Source organism: Orcinus orca, chromosome 15, assembly GCF_937001465.1.
Source record: "Orcinus orca chromosome 15, mOrcOrc1.1, whole genome shotgun sequence".
Lineage (NCBI taxonomy): Eukaryota > Metazoa > Chordata > Mammalia > Artiodactyla > Delphinidae > Orcinus > Orcinus orca.
In genome coordinates this window covers 41,594,594-41,615,603 of record NC_064573.1, presented here as the reverse complement: position 1 = coordinate 41,615,603, position 21,010 = coordinate 41,594,594, and the positions used below count along the sequence as shown (strand labels likewise).

General features: G+C 36.8%; 1 protein-coding gene and 1 pseudogene across 1 annotated transcript in view; both read right to left on the bottom strand.

Annotated features, from left to right (window-relative positions):
• CCDC178 (coiled-coil domain containing 178) overlaps window positions 1-13,019 on the bottom strand; it is a 366,636-nt gene extending 353,617 nt beyond the window's left edge. The window contains exons 1-3 of the mRNA XM_004273779.2: window positions 12,965-13,019; window positions 10,029-10,118; window positions 1,204-1,343 (exon numbers count right to left, since the gene is read on the bottom strand). Coding sequence (XP_004273827.1) covers window positions 1,204-1,343; window positions 10,029-10,118; window positions 12,965-13,019 — 285 coding nt within the window. The remainder of the gene's footprint in view (window positions 1-1,203; window positions 1,344-10,028; window positions 10,119-12,964) is intronic.
• A 2,915-nt stretch (window positions 13,020-15,934) lies between these two features.
• LOC101282828 (elongation factor 2-like) lies at window positions 15,935-20,234 on the bottom strand (annotated as a pseudogene).
• Window positions 20,235-21,010: the final 776 nt, after the last annotated feature.

Sequence of the window (21,010 nt, the reverse complement as noted above, 5' to 3'; positions counted from 1 at the left end):
TTCAACAACAGTTTTGAGGTATTACAATGGTTTATAATAGCTATTATAGTACAGTTACTATAATTGTTTATTAAAATACCTATTAATCTATTTTCATCATTTTTAACAACATGCATAATTGTTAATTAAAACACATGTGATGTGTATCATATTAATTAATATTAATTCTCTTCTATCTACTTAATATACTCTTCAAGGCCCACGCCACCATTAGACCTGTGACCTGCGAAGCATTCTGTGAAGGGGTATTCTGGTTTGGGGAAACAAAAAAGCAACAGAGATAAATATAATACTAATACAGAATGATATAAATAATATTGTAGAAATAACAATACACATAGCTAATATCATATGCTAGCACTTTATCTAACACAATATTATTATCACGATTCCCATCTAAGTTCACAGAATATATGGCTCTAAGGGCTGTGATCTTAAAGACGGCACTCTAATGCCTCTGGAAGGAAACTACACCCTAGATCAAGCATGATGAGGGCCCATCAGAACTCTCTCAGAGCCAGATCCAGTAACAGCGGTGAAGGAAGGGAAATAGCACAAATCTCTGACAAACTTATCTTCCTGTCTGGGCAGCGTAGTTGTGCATTAATTGCTTAGAAACATAATATTAATAAAATGTATGAGAAGGTTTTTTAATCATTCCTAAATCATCCTTTGAAAATAACTGAAAGTTTCAGTAATTTCAAGATTGAACTCCCTTCAGAATAATAAAGGCAAACTTCATCAGTTTAAAAAGACAAAGGAAGAATCATTATATTCTCTTTTAACAGACCTGTTGAGTATTTCTTTAGAATAAAATAACTCATTAAAGAGGGCATTCTGTCCTTTTATACACCAATGTACTCAGCTAATCATCTAATCAGTTTAGTGTCCCTAAAAAGGATGTAAATGCTATTTATTTACTAGTCAAGTTGGCTATGGAAATTACTACTTAGCATGATTGCCTGTGGATAAAGAACAAACACGTAGGGAAAAAAAAATCTATTTAATAAGGTCATTTCACCCTTCTGAAATGACACTATCAAAAACATGTCTAGATTAGTAAATTATGTAACTGAGCCAAGATTCTATAAAGTAGTCCAAAAATCATTAAAAAAAATAATAATTCCCCGGGTTCTTTAAGTAACAGACACTTATAGGCCCTATAGAGCTTACAAAAATGTTAGCATGTTAATTATCACTTACCTTTTTCAGATGCTTCTGTATTTTAGACTCCACATCTTCAATGTGTGAAATCACTTTGTTGACACATGGTGCTGGGATGTTTACTAAAGCACAGCTTTTACGTCGGCATGGGTGGCTAAAGTCAATGCCTGCATTCACCCCTATAGATAAAGCAGACAGAGGACATCAGTTCACAGTCATATACAGAATAGTAAACCCTGATGTTCAGAATGTACAAAAAGTATTCTGCTTTACTAGTACTAACACTCAAATTTTCTTTAATCAACAGATTGATAAATGTCAGAGAATTATAGAATTAAGCTTCAAATAATCTGAAAGCTAAAATAAAATGATCATTTATAACTTAAACGGTAACAAATAAAAATAAATCTAAGAAGCAAGAATAAAACTTCAAGCAAGTTAAAAAGTTAAAGTGTTCCACAGCATCATGAAAAAATAAAGAAAAAAGGTAGAAACCAGTTAATCCATTTTTCTAAATAGATCCTGAATCACTTAAAAAATGACTTTGACATGTATTTTAAATTCTCCCCTTAAAGAGACCCCACATGTTCCAATGTAAATAATATCTAACCACTCAGGCATTGAAGAAGTTCTTCCTTAAATCCAGCATGGTTTCTCTTGCTGAAAAAAAAGTAAAAGCAGGTCCCTATCATCCTCATAATAACCTCATTTTCTACCTTCCATCTCTAAAAATTGAAGTCTTATGTGAAGAGTGACTGATGTTCTCACTATGGCATTCAAGTTGTACTCATCATAAAATCCACTCAGTCTGATGTGCCTCAGTGATTCTAATCCTGGCATGTTCCGAATCAACTGAAGGTTACAGAAGCACTGCAATGTTGTCCATGAAGACTCCACCAAAGTGCTTACTTGCAGTCTTTTTGCCTCTAAGAACTCTACTGGTCTGGATTACAGCTGCAATCACTGATCTTAAATGCAAGACACAGAATAGGCTCAGTGCCTCAACGAGAACAGTCTGATGTCCTCATTGCAGTTAACCTTGAGGAACACAGAGTAACGCTGTTGCCTCCAGTCTGTGCCTTTTGTTTCAATGTCAACACATAGAGATGGTAAATATTTTAGATAGCTTCATTTAAACTGCAATCTTTTAAATATCTTTAAATGATATCTCATAATATCCTCCTCCAAAAATGCAATCTCTGTCAAAATGGCATGTGTTTAATTTATAAGTGTTTACTCAATCCCATATATAAAATAATAGACCATATAGAAATATATATATATATATAAACATTTTTGAACACTAAAATATGTGCCAAACATGGAACTGTGCTAAGTTTTGTTTTTTGTTTCTTTTTTTGCGGTACGCGGGCCTCTCACTGTTGTGGGCTCTCCTGTTGCGGAGCACAGGCTCCGGACACGCAGGCTCAGCGGCCATGGCTCACGGGCCCAGCCGCTCCGCGGCATGTGGGATCTTCCCGGACCGGGGTACGAACCTGCGTCCCCTGCATCGGCAGGCGGACTCTCAACCACTGCGCCACCAGGGAAGCCCTGTGCTAAGTATTTTTGATGCCACATATTATTTAATCCTCACAACAATCTTATGAAATGAGATTATTCTCTTGATTTCACATGTGAGGAAATCAAAGCTTAGAGAGGTTATATAAAGTGCCCTATTCCACAGAGCTGGGATGTGGGAGAGCTGGGACTTGAACTATATCTCTCTGGCTTTAGAGTGTAAGCAATACCATGAAGGTTGTTTTTATATTTTTTTAAATGTGGCAAAATAAAGAGAAGCAGTTCTTAAAATATATTTCAGGGCACCTCTCAAAAGTTTCACATATCACTTGTTTTTGAAATTCAAATTTTCCTTCAAGATATCAATGCTGATATTCTAATGTATTTTACTATGTTTTGACCATAGTGAACGCATATACTCAGTATGACTATTTTTTTGTGCTATATTCCATTTTACCTCTTTAGTTCATACAGATATATATATATATATATATATATATATATATATATATATATATATAGTTTTTTTCATCTCTGTAACAGTCAAAGGACCAAAAAATAAGCTGGTAAAAAGTACACATTAATCTCTTATCCAAACATCCTGATAAGGGCATGTTGCCCTTCCCCAAGAAATAAGGTTTTAATATAGCACATTTAGCAACCAGGCAGTTGCCCTTATACTCAAAAGCATTGTTTTGCTTCATTAAATGTGGAGAAAACAAGGATAGCAATGACTCATTTAACATTTTTCTACGTGTGCCATTCTCAACCTACTAGGTGAGTATTAATTAATTTCCACCACACTCCATGGTTTAGGATTAACATTTTACATATGGTTAAGTGGGGAAAATGAAATACTGTGAAGTTAAATTTTGCACTGAAAGTCTATAGAAGACATGGCATCACAAGCAGCACAAGAAAGAACAAGAATTCAGGAGTTCTTATTACTGCTTTATTCTAATACATGCACAGTGTAAGTTAAAACTTTCCTTTCCACTTCTTTTTAATTTTGCCCACATTATAGATACACTTAGATCACAAAACTAGGTGTCCATGGTCACTCATTTTTCAACTTGACTGATAAGTAACTGTGCTTTTTTAAGCTAAAACTACTCAGTTGCTAACCTCAGATTTCTCACTGAATAAATGAACTAGTTGGCAGGGTGTTATATAAGATCATTTTCACCTAAAATTCCATGATACAATGAAGCCACAGTTTCAGTTAAACACAAATGGATAGAGCTCCTCCTCATGAAGCCTGTGCACAAAGGATCAGGGTGAGTATTTCAAGAATTAAGCTCAGGCAGGACACTCACTCGCTCTAAAAATCTGCCCAACTCCAATTTCCTCGCTCAGAATCAATGCATAAGGGCAAGATCCTGCTGGACCTAGGCCAGAGCTGAGGTTTGTTGAGACTGCAACATGAAACTTTCGTTTGAGAAAAAATACGGTCAGCCTGATTGTGTGGGCAAATGGCAGTTTATGTTCATTAACTGTCACCTCTCCTTGCTCGATGAACTTGATCCTTACATAATTTACTCACACAGGCCCAATAATTTAAGATTTTATCACTACCATCCTTCCTTCTCTTCTGATTTTAATATGTAATTCCTTTACATCCATCACCCCAGTTACTGTATCATTCCTTTATCTGACTTCAGCACTCTGAGTAAAAAACTTATCTGAACACAGATTTCTTTTCCACATTTGATTATCCCTTTTAACATCTTGATTTTCTTCCCAAAATGTAGAATAAGCTAGTGCTCTTAAGTTTAGCAATAATTTCTTCTCCTTGCAAAGCCTCTGTGTGATAAACAGAAAGTACCTTTAACTTTTTTTGTGAAAAACAAAGTTCCTTTTAGTTTTGTTACACACTGGGGGTGGGGGAAGGGAGAATGAGACCTTTCCCTGAGTAAAGAATGAATGGGCCGATTAATTGATAAAAATTATCCAATCTAGAGACTTCCCTTGTGGCGCAGTGGTTGAGGGTCCGCCTGCCAGTGCAGAGGACACAGGTTAGAGCCCTGCTCCAGGAAGATCTCACATACCGCAGAGCAATGAAGCCTGTGCACCACAACTACTGAGCCTGTGCTCTAGAGCCCACGAGCCACAACTACTGAGCCCGTGTGCCACAACTACTGAAGCCTGCATGCCCAGAGCTTGTGTCCTACAACAAGAGAAGCCCCCACTCGCCGCAACTAGAGAAAGCCCAGGTGCAGCAACGAAGACCCAATGCAGCCAAAAATAAACAAATAAAATAAATTTTAAAAAATTATCCAATCTGAAGAAGAGAAAGAAAAATGAACGAAAAAGAACAGATCCTCAAGGAATTGTAGGAAAAAATCCATCAGTCCAACACATGTGAAGTTGAGGTTCTGTAAGAAGAGGAGAATGAAATTTGGAGTGAAAAATAACAGAATAACAGCCCCAAAATTTTCAAAATTTGATGAAAAACATCAATTCACACATCCAAGAAGCTCAACAAATCTCATACAATTAAAATATAAAGAGAACTATGTCTGGGAACATCATAGCCAAACTGCTGAAAACCAATTGAAGAGGAAATCTGTAAAGCAGCCAGATAACAAAAGGACACATTACATATAGGGGACATGGATATGAATAACTGCTATATTTGCCATCAGAAACAATACAGACCAGGACATAATAGAAAAGTATTTTTAAAATACAGGCAAGAAGAAGGAAGGAAGGGAGGGGAGAGAGAAACATTAAAAAAATAAATTTGACTTCATCAAAGTCAAAACATTCATCATGCCTCAAAAAGATATTACAATATGAAACAACAAGCAAGAGAGTGGGAGAAAACATGTATATATCCAACAAATGATTTATATCTGGAATGTGCAGAGAAAATTTACAACTTCCTATATAGGAAGACAACCCACTAAAGAATGGGCATAAGACTTGGAATCTTCCAAAAGACAATACACAAATGACTAATAAGCATGTAAAAAGATGCTCAGCTTCATTAATCATCAGAAAAATGCAAATTTAATTAACAGTGCAGTACAACTTCACAATCACTAGAATGCCTAAAATTTGAAAGACTGGCAAAGCCAATATTAGTGAGGATATAGAACAACTATAACTCATATATTGCTGGTGGAACTGTAAATGACTTTTGGAAAATAGTTTGGCAATTTCTTATAAAAGTTAAGCATACACTTATCATATGACTCAGCATTCCACTTCTATGTATTTACCCAAGATAAATAAAAATCCATCTATAAAAAGACTTGTGTGTAAATATTCATAACACCTTTATTTATAATAGCCCCAAATTAGAAAATCCCAAATTTCCTTCAGTGGTTGAATAGATAAACTATACAGCACTCATGCAAGGGAATAATACTGAGTAATAAAATGAACAACTACTAATATATGCAACATTGAAACTACTAATATATTCAACAACATGGATGAATCTCACAGACCTCTTTCTGAGTCTTTGAAAGAAACTGGACACAAAAGAGCACAAATGGAATGATTCCACTTATTTAAAATTTTAAAATGTTAAAACTAAAATCATATCAGTGGATATGAGGGGTGGAGTGAAGAGACAGTGACCACAAAGAACATGAATGAACTTTCTGAAAAGAGTATCTATATCCTGTTTAAGACGGTGGTTAAATGGATGTATACATTTGTCAAGTCATTGAACTGTATACTTAAAATGAGTAGATTTTATTATACTTAAATTTTACCTCAACAAATTTGTTTGATTACAAAGACCACCAGCCATTCCCTAGTGACAGAATTCAATAACCTTGTACCACTCTCCTTCTCTTTTAACTCATTATACAGAATATAGTAGAAAATACTTCTTTGAAATGTTTTTCTGTAATAGCTTTCTTTTACTTCCTCATTGCCTATTTCTCCTCATATTCCTTAATCATGACTACTTGGTAAGAAATAATCTTTCCCCTTTATATTCTCTCCCTTAGTCATCTCCTCTGAGTGCTTGACTCCTAAGTAAACATCTTTAGACTTAACTTTACACTGAACTCCTTGCCAAATGTATTCCAAAACCTGTCCTTCCTAGAGCCCAAGCCTAGCACTGAATGTAGGGAAGGGAAGGATGGACTTGCTAGATCCTATGCAGTATGGGAATGTAAAATTAGAATGTACTCTTTGAGAAATTGATATACCACAAACAAGGAAATAAATTCATGACATCAGTAAACTAAAATGCCAAAGTCAGAAAGGCTACAGAGGAAAATGAGCACATTTGTATGACCAGATATAGAGCTGGAGAAGATTACAGAGATGTACAGAGGGAGGTGGCAGGGTGGCAGGGATCTGATACATTCCAAGCAGTGAGCATGGTGTCTGGCACAGAGTCGATAATCAGGAACTATTTGGCAAATAAAAGACTGATGAGACAGTAAAGACATACCAAGATGAAAATTTCGGTTTCAGGCCCATCTCCAATATATTTGGTATTAAACATTTGGACTTTGTCAAGGACAGCAAGCCAGAGGTAGTCTTAGAAGGACCAAACCCATTCGCAAAGCCAGTATTCCTAAAACTAAATTCATCTTCATTCCATTCCTTTCCTTTCTTACTTCTCTGTTCCCGTTATCAAAGTTTGCAACAGTTAAACCATTGTTGAATCCTCCTTTTCAAGTTCCTGTAACAATATACCCAGTCGGTTTACCAAATCTTAACAATTCCTTTGTAATCTCTTTAATTCCTATCTTTCATATCCGTTTATCATTCATAGATCAAACCCTTATTACCTTAAGCACAAACCATAATAAGATAATCATTTTTATAGCAATTAATAAACAGAAACCTCAATTAGAGTCAAGAGACCAGCAGGGAGAGTTCTCACACCCTGCGATGATAACAGAGCCCAACAAGAAGGAGGACTCCTCTTCCTTCCTGGCAAGGACTCAGCCAATGAAAAGCCATGGGCTCTTTGTTTACTATAGCCCTCCCAACTTCCTTTTCCCTTATATAAAAGAGTTCTCCTTCTCTTGCCTTGGGGGAACTTGCACATGGCTCATTGTGGTTTCACACCCCAAATCTGCTGACCCCAAATAAACCTATCTTTTCTGGAGAACTATCCAGCAGCTTATTTGTTTAGGTGAATAGTTTCCATATTTCCTTCTGTAACCAAATAATTCTGCATAGTGCACTCAGACTCATACTTTCAAGCAAAGAATTTGGTAACATAATATCTCCAATTGAATCTATATAGGACCAGAGACTGAGCAATAATGAAGTTCACACTTTTGAGCCTGAAATTCAAAATGCTTCTTGACTGCCCCTCAATCATTTCTAGCTTTACTTTAACCAATTATCTTTAAATTTCTGAATCTTTCCTATGCTATAGTCAAAGTAATCTATTTTTTCCGTATTTTGTGTTATTTCATCACATTATTTGACTCATTCTGTGGCTCTTGCTTAATTTCCCTCCTCACGTTTCTTTTCATATACAAATACATCCTTCAAGATTCAGTTCAAATTCGTCCTTATCCAGTAACAGTCCTCTTAATTCTTAGAGGCCATACAAACTGGTGTTACTCGAAACACTAAAGATTCTTGTCCACAGTATTCATTTGTCATACACTACTGTGATACTGTGATTTAGAATAAGCAATATATATTTGGTCTTCATGTGTTTGTAGCACAGAGTTCCTAAAACCCTTGTAATTTCCTAACTGATGAGAGCAATGAAAGTGTCCTTTGTTATGTTAATGAGGTGACTTTCGGACCCCACCTAAGGATGGGGACTCAGGAGAACCAATCTTGTGATTACAGAGTTGGAACTTTCAGTCCCGCCCCGACCTCTAGGGAGGGGAGAGGGGCTGGAGGGTGCATCAATAGCCAATGGCCAATGATTTAATCAATCTTGCCCATGTAACGTAGACTCCATAAAAACTCAAAAGGACAGGGATCATCGGAGAGCTTCTAGGCTGGTGAACACATGAAGATTTGGGGAGACCAGCACACTTCGAGAGGACATGTAAGCTCTGTGCCCTTCCTCCATATCTCGCCTTACGCATCTCTTCCATCTGCTGTTGCTGAGTTATATCCTTTTATAATAAACCAGTGATCTACTAAATAAAATGTTTCTCTGAGTTCTGTGAGCCACTCTAGCAGATTAGTCAAAACCAAGGCAGGGAGGGGTGTAATTGGAACCACCAATCTATAGTGGTTGGTCAGAAGCACAGGTGACAAACTGGGCTTTTGACTGGCATCTGAAGTGGGGCAAGGGGTAGACTTGTAGGACTAAGCCCTTAACCTATGGGATCTGACACTATCTCTGGGTAGCTGATGTTAGAATTGAGCTGAATTGTAGGACACCCAGCTGGTGTCCAAGAATGGCTTAGTGGTGGGGAAACCCCATGGTCACAAACTGGAATTGGCTGCAAACCTTTTAAATACTTTGTGTCATCTTTGTTGTTACTCTATACAACCATCCATTTCTATTGTGTTGTACTAATTGGTGTATAATTATATTTTATTTGGCTTGCAAGATTATACATTCCATATAAGAATCATTTCTTAAATATCTCTGCATCCTAATAGCACATGTATATTCCAGTGTCTTGAATTAATTGGTTAATAAATCAATAATTTGATATTTTAAAATATTTGTCTAAAACTAACTGTGGCCCATACCTAACATTGGGCAATAAACTCTAAGCCAGAACATTAAAATTCTATTCAAGATTTCTATTGAACAGAAATAGATAAATAATCAGAAGGGTAACTTATACCAATTTTATCCTGTCAAACTAACAACCTGCAGAGCAGAGATTTACCAAAATTTAGATTAAATATTTTAATAAATATGGAGTTCTCCACCAGAATGATCTGAGAAGAAACAAATATGAAACTCTATACATAAAATGTATACATTTCATCATCTCTTTCTACTTCTTACAACATAAGATATCAGAAACACTTTCTGAGCTAATGTTTCATGGATTTTCAATGAACAATTTTTAATTCTGGATTTCACACACCAAAAACATTAGTCCTTATTCTTTTTCTTCTAAGAAACATATCCTCAATGAACTAGAAAGCTTCTAGCACTTGCCAGTCCTGGCATGAAGGATAAAGAAAATGTTTATTTCAAAAATTCATACATTTCTGAAATTGTAAACAATTCTTATGAACCAAATTTTAATTAACAATATACTATTAATAAAATTTATTAAAATATTATATTCTTATATATCATTACTCTGTTAACTATTAATGATATTTACAGTGTATTTCTTAATAAAAATTTAACACTGACATTACAAACTAATGAGTGAATATAAATATAGCTTATATAGGTTACTATACAATTTAGATTCAGTCCTTACCTTCAGTATTTGTCATTTTATTTTCATGAATAATCTCAACAGCTTCCTTAGGGGCACCAAATAAAACCAAAGCTTGTGATGTGGCATTATCTTTTTAAAAGAAAACAAAAATTTCAGTGAACAGTTAATATTCATTTTTAAAATAAGCAAAATAATGTACAAAACTATGTTGTGAAAGTGCTGTCCTTGAAAAAGCAACTAAAATATTGATATTAAACAAAACCCACAGTAGAATATTTTTAGATGTTTTCCGTGTTTTTCATTTGGCTTAACTCTCACAAGAAGGTATTCAAAATAGCATGCAGCTGTTAAAAGCAGAGAGATCATCCAGAGTGACATCACCAAAATGGTGGGGTAGGAGACCCTAGACTCCATCCAACAAACTTCAACAATTAGACAGCTATCCACAAACAAAAATAGCTCTGGGAGAGCTCAAGAGTCCACTTAAAAAACTTCAGCAACACAGTGGAACAACAACAACAGAGAATAACCACACAAAAAAGAAAGGAAGACAGTTTCATTTTGTCTGCATTATCCCATCCCCTAGGTCCACACTGCTCAGTGCCAAGAGGTAACTCTCTGGTCTGAAATAGTTCCTCTCACTAGGAAAGGGTGAGCAACCAGCTTCCCCATCCCTTTGGGGCACTGCACAAAGGACCATCTTTGGTTTCATCCCACGCAGAGATCAGCAAAGCTGAGAAGTATAAAGATGGCTTGGCACAAGGAAGAATGGCAGAGGCTACCAGTATCAGTCATGCAGCAGCAGTGATCATGCTTTACAGTGGCCTGCTCTGCAGAGGACCTCAGCTTCTTTGCTGGCAAAGTTGTCCTTCAGAATTGAAGGAGAAAGAGTTTCCCAAACAAGAGCTGAGGGAGTTCATCATCATTTGACTTTCTTTACAAGAAATGCTGAAAGGAATTCTTCAAGTTAAAAGAACACAAATTAGCAACACACAAACATAAAAATATAAAACACATCAGTAAAAGTAAGTATATATTCAAATGTAGAATACTCCAGTACTACAGTGGTATATTAATCACTTAACCCTAGTATAAAAGTTAAAGGGCAAAAGTACTAAAATAGCTATAACTGCAATAATTTATTAATAGATACCAAATATAAAAGATGTAAATTGTGACATCAAAAACACAAAATGTGGAGGGTGGGGTATAAAAGGGCAGAGATTTTGTATGTGATTGAAATTTAGATGCTATCAGCTCCAAACAGACTGTTATATCTATAAAATGTTTCATTTAAGCCTTAAGGTAACCACAAAGCAAAAACCTATAGTATTACAGATACACAAAAGAAAAAAAGAAGGGAGTCAGAGTATACCGCTATATTCGATAAGGAAGATAGCGAGAGGAAGAAATGAACAAAGGAACTACAAAACAGGTAGAAAACAATCAACAAGATGCCATTAGGAAATCCTTACCTATCAATAATCACTTTGAATATAAATGAATTAAACTCTCCAATCAAAAGGCACAGAGTAGTTGAGCAAATTATAAAAAAAACAAGACTCAACTATATATATATATATCCTATTACAAGAGACTCATTTCAGCTTTAAGGGCACATAGAGGCTCAAAGTGAAGGGATGAAAAAAGATATTCCATGCAAATGGAAACCAAAAGATATCAGAGGTAGCTGATCATATATATATATCTTATGACCTCATATATATTTACATCAGACAAAACAGTCTCATTTACAATAGCATGAAAAGAACAAAATGCTTAGGAATAAATTTCACCACAGAATTGAAACATCTATATACCAAAAACTGTAAGATACTGATGAAAGAGATTGAAGAACACAAACAAATGGAAAGAGTTACTCTTCATGGATGAGAAGAGTAAATATTGTTAAAATGTCCATTCAATTCAATTCTTATCAAAATTCCAATAGCATTTCTCACAGAAATTTTTTTTTAAATCCTAAAATTCATTTGGAACATCAAAAGACTCCTAATAGCCAAAGCAATCTTGACAAAGAAGAATACAGCTAGAGGCATCACACTTCCTTATTTCAAACTGTGTTACAAAGCTCTAACAGTCAAAACAATATGGTACTGGCATGAAAACAGACACATAGATCAGTGGAACAAAACAGAGAATCCAGAAATAAACCCATGCATATACAATCAATTAATATTTGACAAGGGAGCCAAAACTACTCAATGAGGAAAGGATAATCTCTTCAATAAATGTTGCTGGGAAAACTGGATATTTACATACAAAAGAATGAAACTGGAGTCCTATCTTACATCACTCACAGAAATTAACTTGAAATGGATTAAAGACTTAAAAGTAAGACCTGAAATCATAAAATTCCTAAAAGAAAGCACAGGGAAAAAGCTCCTTGACATTGTTCTTGTAAGGACCTTTTGGCTATGACACCAAAAACGCAACCAACTAAAACAAAATCAACAAATGGGACTACATCAAGCTAAAAAGCTTCTGCACAGGGACTTCCCTGGTGGTGCAGTGCTTAAGAATCCACCTGCCAATGCGGGGGACATGGGTTCGATCCCTGGTCTGAGAAGATCTCACATGCCACAGAGCAACTAAGCCCGTGTGACAAACTACTGAGCCCATGTGCCACAACTACTGAGGCCCGCGTGCCTAGGGCCCGTGCTCCACAACAAGAAGCCACCACAATGAGAAGCCCGTGCACTGCAACAAAGAGTAGCTCCCGTTCAACGCAACTAGAGAAAGCCTGCACACAGCAACAAAGACCCAACACAACCAATAATAAATAAATGATAAAAAGTTAAAAATATATATATAAATAAATAAAAAAGCTTCTGTACAGCAAAAGAAACAATCAACATAATGAAAAGGCAACCTATAGAATGGGAGAAAATATTTGCACACCATATATCTGATAAGGGGTTAATATCCAAAATACACAAGGAATTCATACAATTCACCAGCAGTAAAACAAATAATCTGATTATAAAATGGGCAAAGGACCTGAGTAGCCATTTCGCCCATGAGTACTAACCAAGGGAACACAAAACAAAAGACAGTACTCCAAGTACTAAAACCAAGAATGAAAGAAGGGTATTACTATCTTACAGAGTGGTTTATAAGGGAATACTATAAACAAGATTCTACCAATAAATTAGATAACCTGGATGAAATGAACAAATTCTTAGAAAGCTACTAGCTATCAAAATTGACTCAAGAAAAAACAGAAAATCTGAACAGAACTATAACAAGTAAAGAAATTAAATCAGTAATAAAAAATCCTCCCACAAAGAAAAGGCCTTGGCCAAATGGCTTCACTGGTGAATATCACCAAATATTTAAAGAATGCCTCACTGATGCTTCTTTAACTTTGCCAAAAATTATACAGAAGAGGAGAGAACACTTGCCAACTCATTCTATGAGCCCCATATTATCCTGACAGCAAAATCAGACAAAATATTATAAGAAAATAAAATTATACACAAAATATTTCCTTATGCACATGGATCCTCAAAAATACTACCAAACCAAATCTAGTGGCATATAAATAGAATTATACATCATGTCCAAGTGAGATGTATTCCAGAAATGTTTCAACGTATGAAAGTCAATCAATGCAATACTAACCACACATTTCAATAGATGTAGAAAAAGTGTTTGACAAAATTCAATCCCATTCATGATAAAAACACTCATCAAAATAGGAACAGTAGGAAACTTCCTTCCCAAAGGTGAAAAATCCACAGCTAACATCAGATATTACAGGAAAGAATGAAGTTTTTCCCCTAAGATCAGGAAAAAGATAATCATAGCTACACTTTGCCACTTTTATTCAATACTGCTCTGAAGATTGGAGCCAGAGTCATTAGGCAAGAAAATTAAAGGCAGCCAAAATACAATTTAATAAAGGCATCAAAAAGAATAAAATATTTAGGAATAAAATTAACAAAAGAAGTGCAAGACTTGTTTGGTTAAACAAGTTTCACTAGAATCTACAAAACTGTTGAAAAAATTAAATACCTAAATAAACAGAAAAATATCCTGTGTTAGTGGATTCTAAGACAATTTTGTTAAGACACCAAAACTCTTCAAATTGATCTATAGGTTCAATGCAATTTCTATCAAATTCCAGCAGCTTTTTGTTGTTGCTGTTTTTCAGAAATTCTCAAACTAAACATAACATGGAAATGCCAGGGACCCAGATTAGCTGAAATAATATTGAAAAAGAAGAGCAAAGTTGGAGGAATCATACTTCCTGATTTCAAAAATTATTACAAATCTAAATAATCAAGATGGTGTGGTACTGGCATAAGGACAAACATGTAGATCAATGAAATAGAAGTGAGATTCCTGATATAAACCCATATTTACGGTCAGTTGAATTTTATAAGGGTGCAAAGACTATTCAATGAGAAAAGAATAGTCTTTTTATCAACAGATAGTACTGAATATATGAATGTAAAAGAATGAATTTTGATTTCTACCTCAAACCATATATAAAAATTAACTCATAATGGATCATAAACTTAAATGCAAGAGCTAAAACTATAAAACTCTTATAAGAAAATGAAGGGGTAAATATGACATCAAAGGAACAAGCAATTTAAAAAATTAAATGGCTTCATGAAAATAAAAATTTTTGTGCTGCAAAGGACACTGTCAAGAAAGTGAAAATAACTGAATTACTTTGCTGTACACCTGAAACACTGTACATCAACTGTAGCTCAATTTTTAAAAACTCACATAAACTCCCCAAAAAAGAGAAAACACAACCCCTACTGTGAGCAAAAACATTCATAAATCACATATCTAACAAAGGTCTAGTTTCTAAAAGATATAAAGAATTATTATGACTCAAGAACAGAAAAAGACTAATAACCCAATTTAAAAATGGGCAAAAGATTTAGAGACATTTCTCCAAAGAACACATACAAGTGACAGTAAACATATTTAAAAATCCTGATCATCATTTGTGATTAGGGAAATGCAAATCAAAACCACAATAAGATGCCACTTCACACCCACTAAAATGGCTATAATAAAGTTTAAAAAAATAACAAAATTTAATAAGTGTTGACAAGGGGGTAGAAAAACTAGAATCCTCATACATTGCCATTTGGAACATAAAACACTGCAGCTGCTTTGGAAAAAAATTGGCAATTAGAAAGTTAAATATCAAGTTACCAAATGACCTAGCAATTCCAGTCCAAAGTGTAGACTCAACAGAAATGAAAATAGACGTCCACATAAGAACTTGTACTTGAATATTCATAACAACATTATTCATAATAGTCCAAAAGTGGAAACAACCCAAACACCCATCTACTGATGAATTTATAAAACAATATGTGGGGGGCTTCCCTGGTGGCGCAGTGGTTGAGAGTCCGCCTGCCGATGCAAAGGACGCGGGTTCCTGCCCCGGTCCGGGAGGATCCCGCCTGCCGCGGAGCCGCTGGGCCCGTAGGCCATGGCCGCTGGGCCTGCGCGTCCGGAGCCTGTGCTCCGCGACGGGAGAAAACGCAGCGGTGAGAGGCCCGCGTACGGCAAAAAAAAAAAAAAAAACAAACACAATATGTGGAATATACATCCAATGGAATATTACTCCACCACAAAAAAAGAATCTCGACAGAATTCCAGTTTAAAAGAAGGCAGACACACAATGCCAAATATTTTATCAATTCATTTCTATGAAAAGTCCAAAACGGTCTCCCATCCCCCCTCCCCACACCCTCCACTTGCCAAATAAATCCCTGCTGTGAGGGCAATTCTGTTACCTCGGAAGTCCTGATATAAATGTCAGCAGAAAGGGTTATCAGGCGTTAGCGTTGAGAGGAGGCACCGAGTGGAACCTAAAATCCCGTAGGCGGAGCATCACTGCGTCCGGACGTTCTCGCGGTATCTTGAGGAGAATTCGCGGCTCGATGCTGCAGTCACTCACGACGGAGCAGATGCTGCTCCGTGAGTTGTTCAGGAAGTTGTGCAGGTGGACTGCCTTGCTTCAGGCCTCTGCTCTTGCGCGTCTCCGCCACGACCTGGCTGGGGCGCTGGTGTTGGCGAAGGGGCCTCTGGGCAGGACTGAAAGTGGTCTCACACACACACACACACACACACACGGGGGAAGACCTGGCCGCCCGCGCGTGTGGGACCGCAGGTTGGCGGTGATGCCAAAGGGCTCGCTGACGGGCAGGTAGGCCTTCACGACATGGGGGTGCGGGCCACCCGGGACTCCTCGAAGACGCGGCCCCGCTTCTGTACAGGACGCCACCAAGCACTTCTTCCTGACCCCGGCTCTCTGCAAGGTACTGGGCTCCAGGAACCCGCGCTGGCTGTCAGCCTGCGGCGTGGAGGCGGCGCCGGGCGGACGGTGGGGGCGATCTGAGTGGCATCCCGGGCGGCGTCGCATCTAGGACCTCGAAGCGCACGCCCCGCGTGTTCTCTTGGCACAGCGCCCCCACTGGAGGCCGGCCACGACGCTGTACTTGATCTCGTTGAGGGACTGCACACCCCTGGTGATGTCGGTGGGGATATCGGGGCTGGTGCCGGCGCACGAGATCTTGCGGGCCTAGGCCACATCCCACTCGTACTTCTCTTCCAGGTAGTTGGCCAGGCCAATACTTGACCTCCTGGTGGGTGGACACCGCGCTCCTGCTGTCCACCGCCAGGTCATTGGGGAAGGGCCGCGCTTCCATGTGCAACGGAGTGCACTTGTTGCAGGTCTTGGACAGGCAAAGCACATTCGACTTTTCGGAGACGGTCTCACGGTACCAGATGACATGGTTGGATTTCTTGATAGGGGATGCAAGTGTGGTCCTTCAGGCAGATCACCAGGTGCAGCTCAACGGCACCTGCAGTGATGTGCTCCCCGACTGCTTGATGATGCACTGCTCCCTGGGATCCGGCTTGGCCTGCGGCTTCAGCCCCTCCACCTGACCAGTTTGGGCAGGTTAGCCGGGTTCTTGGCTTCCACAGCGAGCCTGAAGACCAGGCTTACACTGAACTTCATCACGTGCGTGTAGTGGGCATGCTCAAAGGTCGTTATGGTGCCTGTCTTCACCAGGAACTGGTCGACACCCACCAGGCCCACGATGTTACCGAAAGGCAAGTAGCTTTGTGGTTGCCAGGGGCTGGGGTGGGGGGGTGGCAGCTAATGGTATAGGGCTGCTTTTTGGGGTTATGAAAGTGTACTGGAATTAGATAATGGTGATGGTTGCACAACCTTGTGATTATACTGAAAATACCCAATTGAAAGAGGTGAATTTTTATGGTAGTGTATGAAATATAATTCAAGTTTTTAAAGTTAAATACAGTATTATTGATACCAGCACTGAATAAAGCTACACATGCTGAGTGAATCTCTGCATGATGAGTCAATTTTCATGTGAGTCTGATTTGACATCCAGTCCTTTTTATTATCTCTATGATATGTGAAGGGAAATTTGTAACTTTAAGAAATTTATATTAGAAAAGAAAAAAGGCTGAAAATTAGTGATTTAAGCATCCAAATTAAGAATATATGGGAAAACAAACCCAAAGAAAGTAGAAGGAAGATAAGGGGGCAATAATATCTGAAATTAACAGAAAGCAAACCAACAACAACAAGAAAACAACCCTAGAGATTATTTAAAAGGTGAGAAACTACCACTTTGAAAAATATAGCACCAATGAATACATCTGGCAAAATTGATCAAGACAAAAGAGAAGAAACAGAAGAAACAAATACAACTTATGAATGTAAAGCAGAAATATTGCATACAGAGGATATAAAAATAAAACATTATTAACAATATTGTATCAATACATGTAAAGTTTAACCAAATGAAATAAATAAAATTCAATACATGTTCACAGTTTATAGTAAACTATAAAAATACTAAAAAAATCATATTTAGTGGTGAAACATTAAAAGTCTCATCTTAAAAATCAGGAACAGGGAGATAAGTGAGCACATTTTTATTGCCTACATTTAACAGAGTACTAAAGGATCTAGACTAAACAATAGAAGAAAGTAAAAATATTAATTCATTTTCAGATTGTCTAATATTAGTGAATTAATGACAGTTAAAATTATGAGATTAAATATGTAAAACTATAATAAAGGTATATTAGCATATTTACATATAATATATAAAACTAAATGTGATTTGGAAGAGATGAGAGAACACTGTACTGTTTCTTAATGTGCATTATGAGTGCACAGACACTCGATTTTATCAGTGTTTGTTCTTTACATATACCTTACAGATATTTTTACATGTATGAAATATTTCCTATTTCAACATAGAAAGGTGCTATTCTCTAAAAAAACAATATTATACAGTCTCTGCCTTTTACATGGAAAGGATGCATTATGAAAAACAATACATAGAAAAATTAAGGCATTATCAGTATCTTAATACAAGTAAATAAGTGATGCTGCCATGAAATGCACTTTAGTGAATATGTTGCCTGAGTATCCAAATATTACAGGCGGTAAGTTTGTAAAAATGTACTTTTAATTGTAATAGAAATTAGTATCCCAGAGCTAACTGTTTGTAAATAGGAGTCATGTGAAAATACTGTTGGTCAGCATGTTTAAGATATGGCTGTGACTCTACAGAACAATTGGAAAGTTTAATAATTTGTTTTATTTTTTATTTCAACTGAGAGCACAGAATAATCATCCAGTTTGCTAAGCTTATTTATAGTATAATAAGAATTTTGATATAACCACAGTAGTTGCAGGGTGATTTACACAATATAAGGAAATGATTTATTTTTGACGTGAAGAAGAGTATTATTATGTTGAATATCATCTGGTAGAAGTTAATAAATAAGATCTGAGGTTGTCTTCTTGTGATGTTAATGACAAACCTTTTCAAAGGTTGGTACGTAATTAGGTTCAATACATCATCCAGCAAAGATTGCTTTGGGCTTAAAAGTTTAAAATTTGCTAAGACTGCTAAGTTTCTGTAGTTTGAACATGGACATCTCAATGCTTTGCTTGATAAGCTGAATGTTCTTTATAGTATTTGTTGTTGTGTTACAAAGAGGATAGGGAGCTTAATGATGGTATGATGCCAAAGAGATAGAAATTAATTTTAACTGATAATCACTGTTTATGCCAGCGTTCCAAATATTGGTCCTAATGTCATTTAAATACAAATATCCTGAACTTACTAAGTACATTTCAAAAGACAATTTATTAACCATATTATTTTCCACACAGTTAGCCAGCCAGATGTATTTCCATTTTGTATGCATTTGCAGGAATAACCTATATCAAAGAACCCTTAGATTCCACTGTATAATGTGATGTGTGGTTTTATCTGACTGTATATTTCTCCATTGCATAGACGGAAAGTAGGTGTCCTGTCGTGTTTAACATGATTAACTTTCTCCTAATGTACCACACACAAGAGCTTTTGCTTGCAATCCAGTATGGACTGGTCATTTTATGTTCCAGTACAAAATAAAGAGTCTTTGTCAGGTTATTCAGAGGGAAATCACCAGCTCAGCTCTCTGAAGTCTTGGAACAAACTATTAGTTTTTAATTAACATTATAATTAATCCAAAAATTTTCAATAGTTCTTTTCAAATATTTAAACATGAGATAGGCACAAGTATAATTTGATTATCCTATCTCTTTCCAAATTGTATCTTTGGGAAAATTGTTTTATGTGAGAAACCTAGTGCATTTTCCTAATCTGAGGTTGAAGTCATTTTCCAGACATGAGAAGTTTTTGCTTAAACATCACTACACAAAATCTGTGAAAATGAAATAACATCAATTTTGTCAAATAATATTGATAGAATGAATAAAGAGCTAAAAAACAAACTTACTGAAATATTCTGAAAGTACCTGTGGTGCTAAGCCACTAAAAATCCTACGCAAGATTCGTAATCCTACATGAAATCCATTGTGTGATATCCTCAACTATGTTTGGAATACTAAATGACTGCTTTCTTTTATAGCCCAAATGAGACTGTAGTGCTTTGATTGCAGTAATAGCCCCACTAATTTTCTCCTTCCAGTGTTCACCTTCTTCTGCAATGTGACTTTGCAGCATCTACCACTAAGAGGTGGAGTCTAATCCCTTGCCTTTTGACTCTAGGCTGGGCCTATGACTTGCTTTGGCTGATAAAATATAGCAGAAATGATAGGGTGCCAGTTCTGAGCCTTGGCCTTGTGACCTTCTGTTCCCCCTCGTACACCACGAGGTCAGGCTGCTGTAAGAGTATGAGAGACAACATGGTGCAGGGCTGAGTCAGTGTGGCCAGCCAACACCCTAGGCCTGTGAAGGCCCAGCTCAAATGAGCAAAATCTGTAATGATGCTTAGCTGGCCTGTGGCTTACTGCAGTTGTGTGAGTGAGCCTTCCTGGGCCCACTTGAGAACCACCCAGTACAAGTGAGCTAAAATGAATGTTTATGATGCTCTATGTACCTGCATTTTTTGTGGTTGGTTGTTACATGGCCTTAGGGCAGCAATGGATAACTCATATGAAGACTATTGTTCCCAGTTAAGTATTTGAGACAAAATTCTATACCAAGGATTGGTAGACTTTTTTTAATAATGTTCCAGGTAGTAAAAATTTTTGGTTTAGTGAGTCACATGCTGTCTCTGTTGCATATTCGTCTTTGTTTTGTTTCTTTCGTTTCTTTTTACAACCCTTTACAAATGTAAAAACTATTCTTAGCTTTTGGGCTGTACAAAAAGGGCTGCTGACCAGATTTGGCCCATGGGCTATAATTTACTGACCTCTGTTCTGTATCAGGCAAAGACATGATATTGCTAACATGATGCAGAATAAAAGATGCAAAAGGGGCCCAAGTTGCAAAGTAATGTGGTAAAATCTAATACAATTTTTAAAATAGAATTATACAAGTATTTTTTTTCATTTTTCATTTTGTATGTTTCTCTTCAGTGGTGTGCTGGTAAAATTTTAATAACCACCTGTCACCATACCACCAATTTCAACCAGTCAATGGAGTGGAATTGAGAAGAGATGTATACAATTGGCTCACATG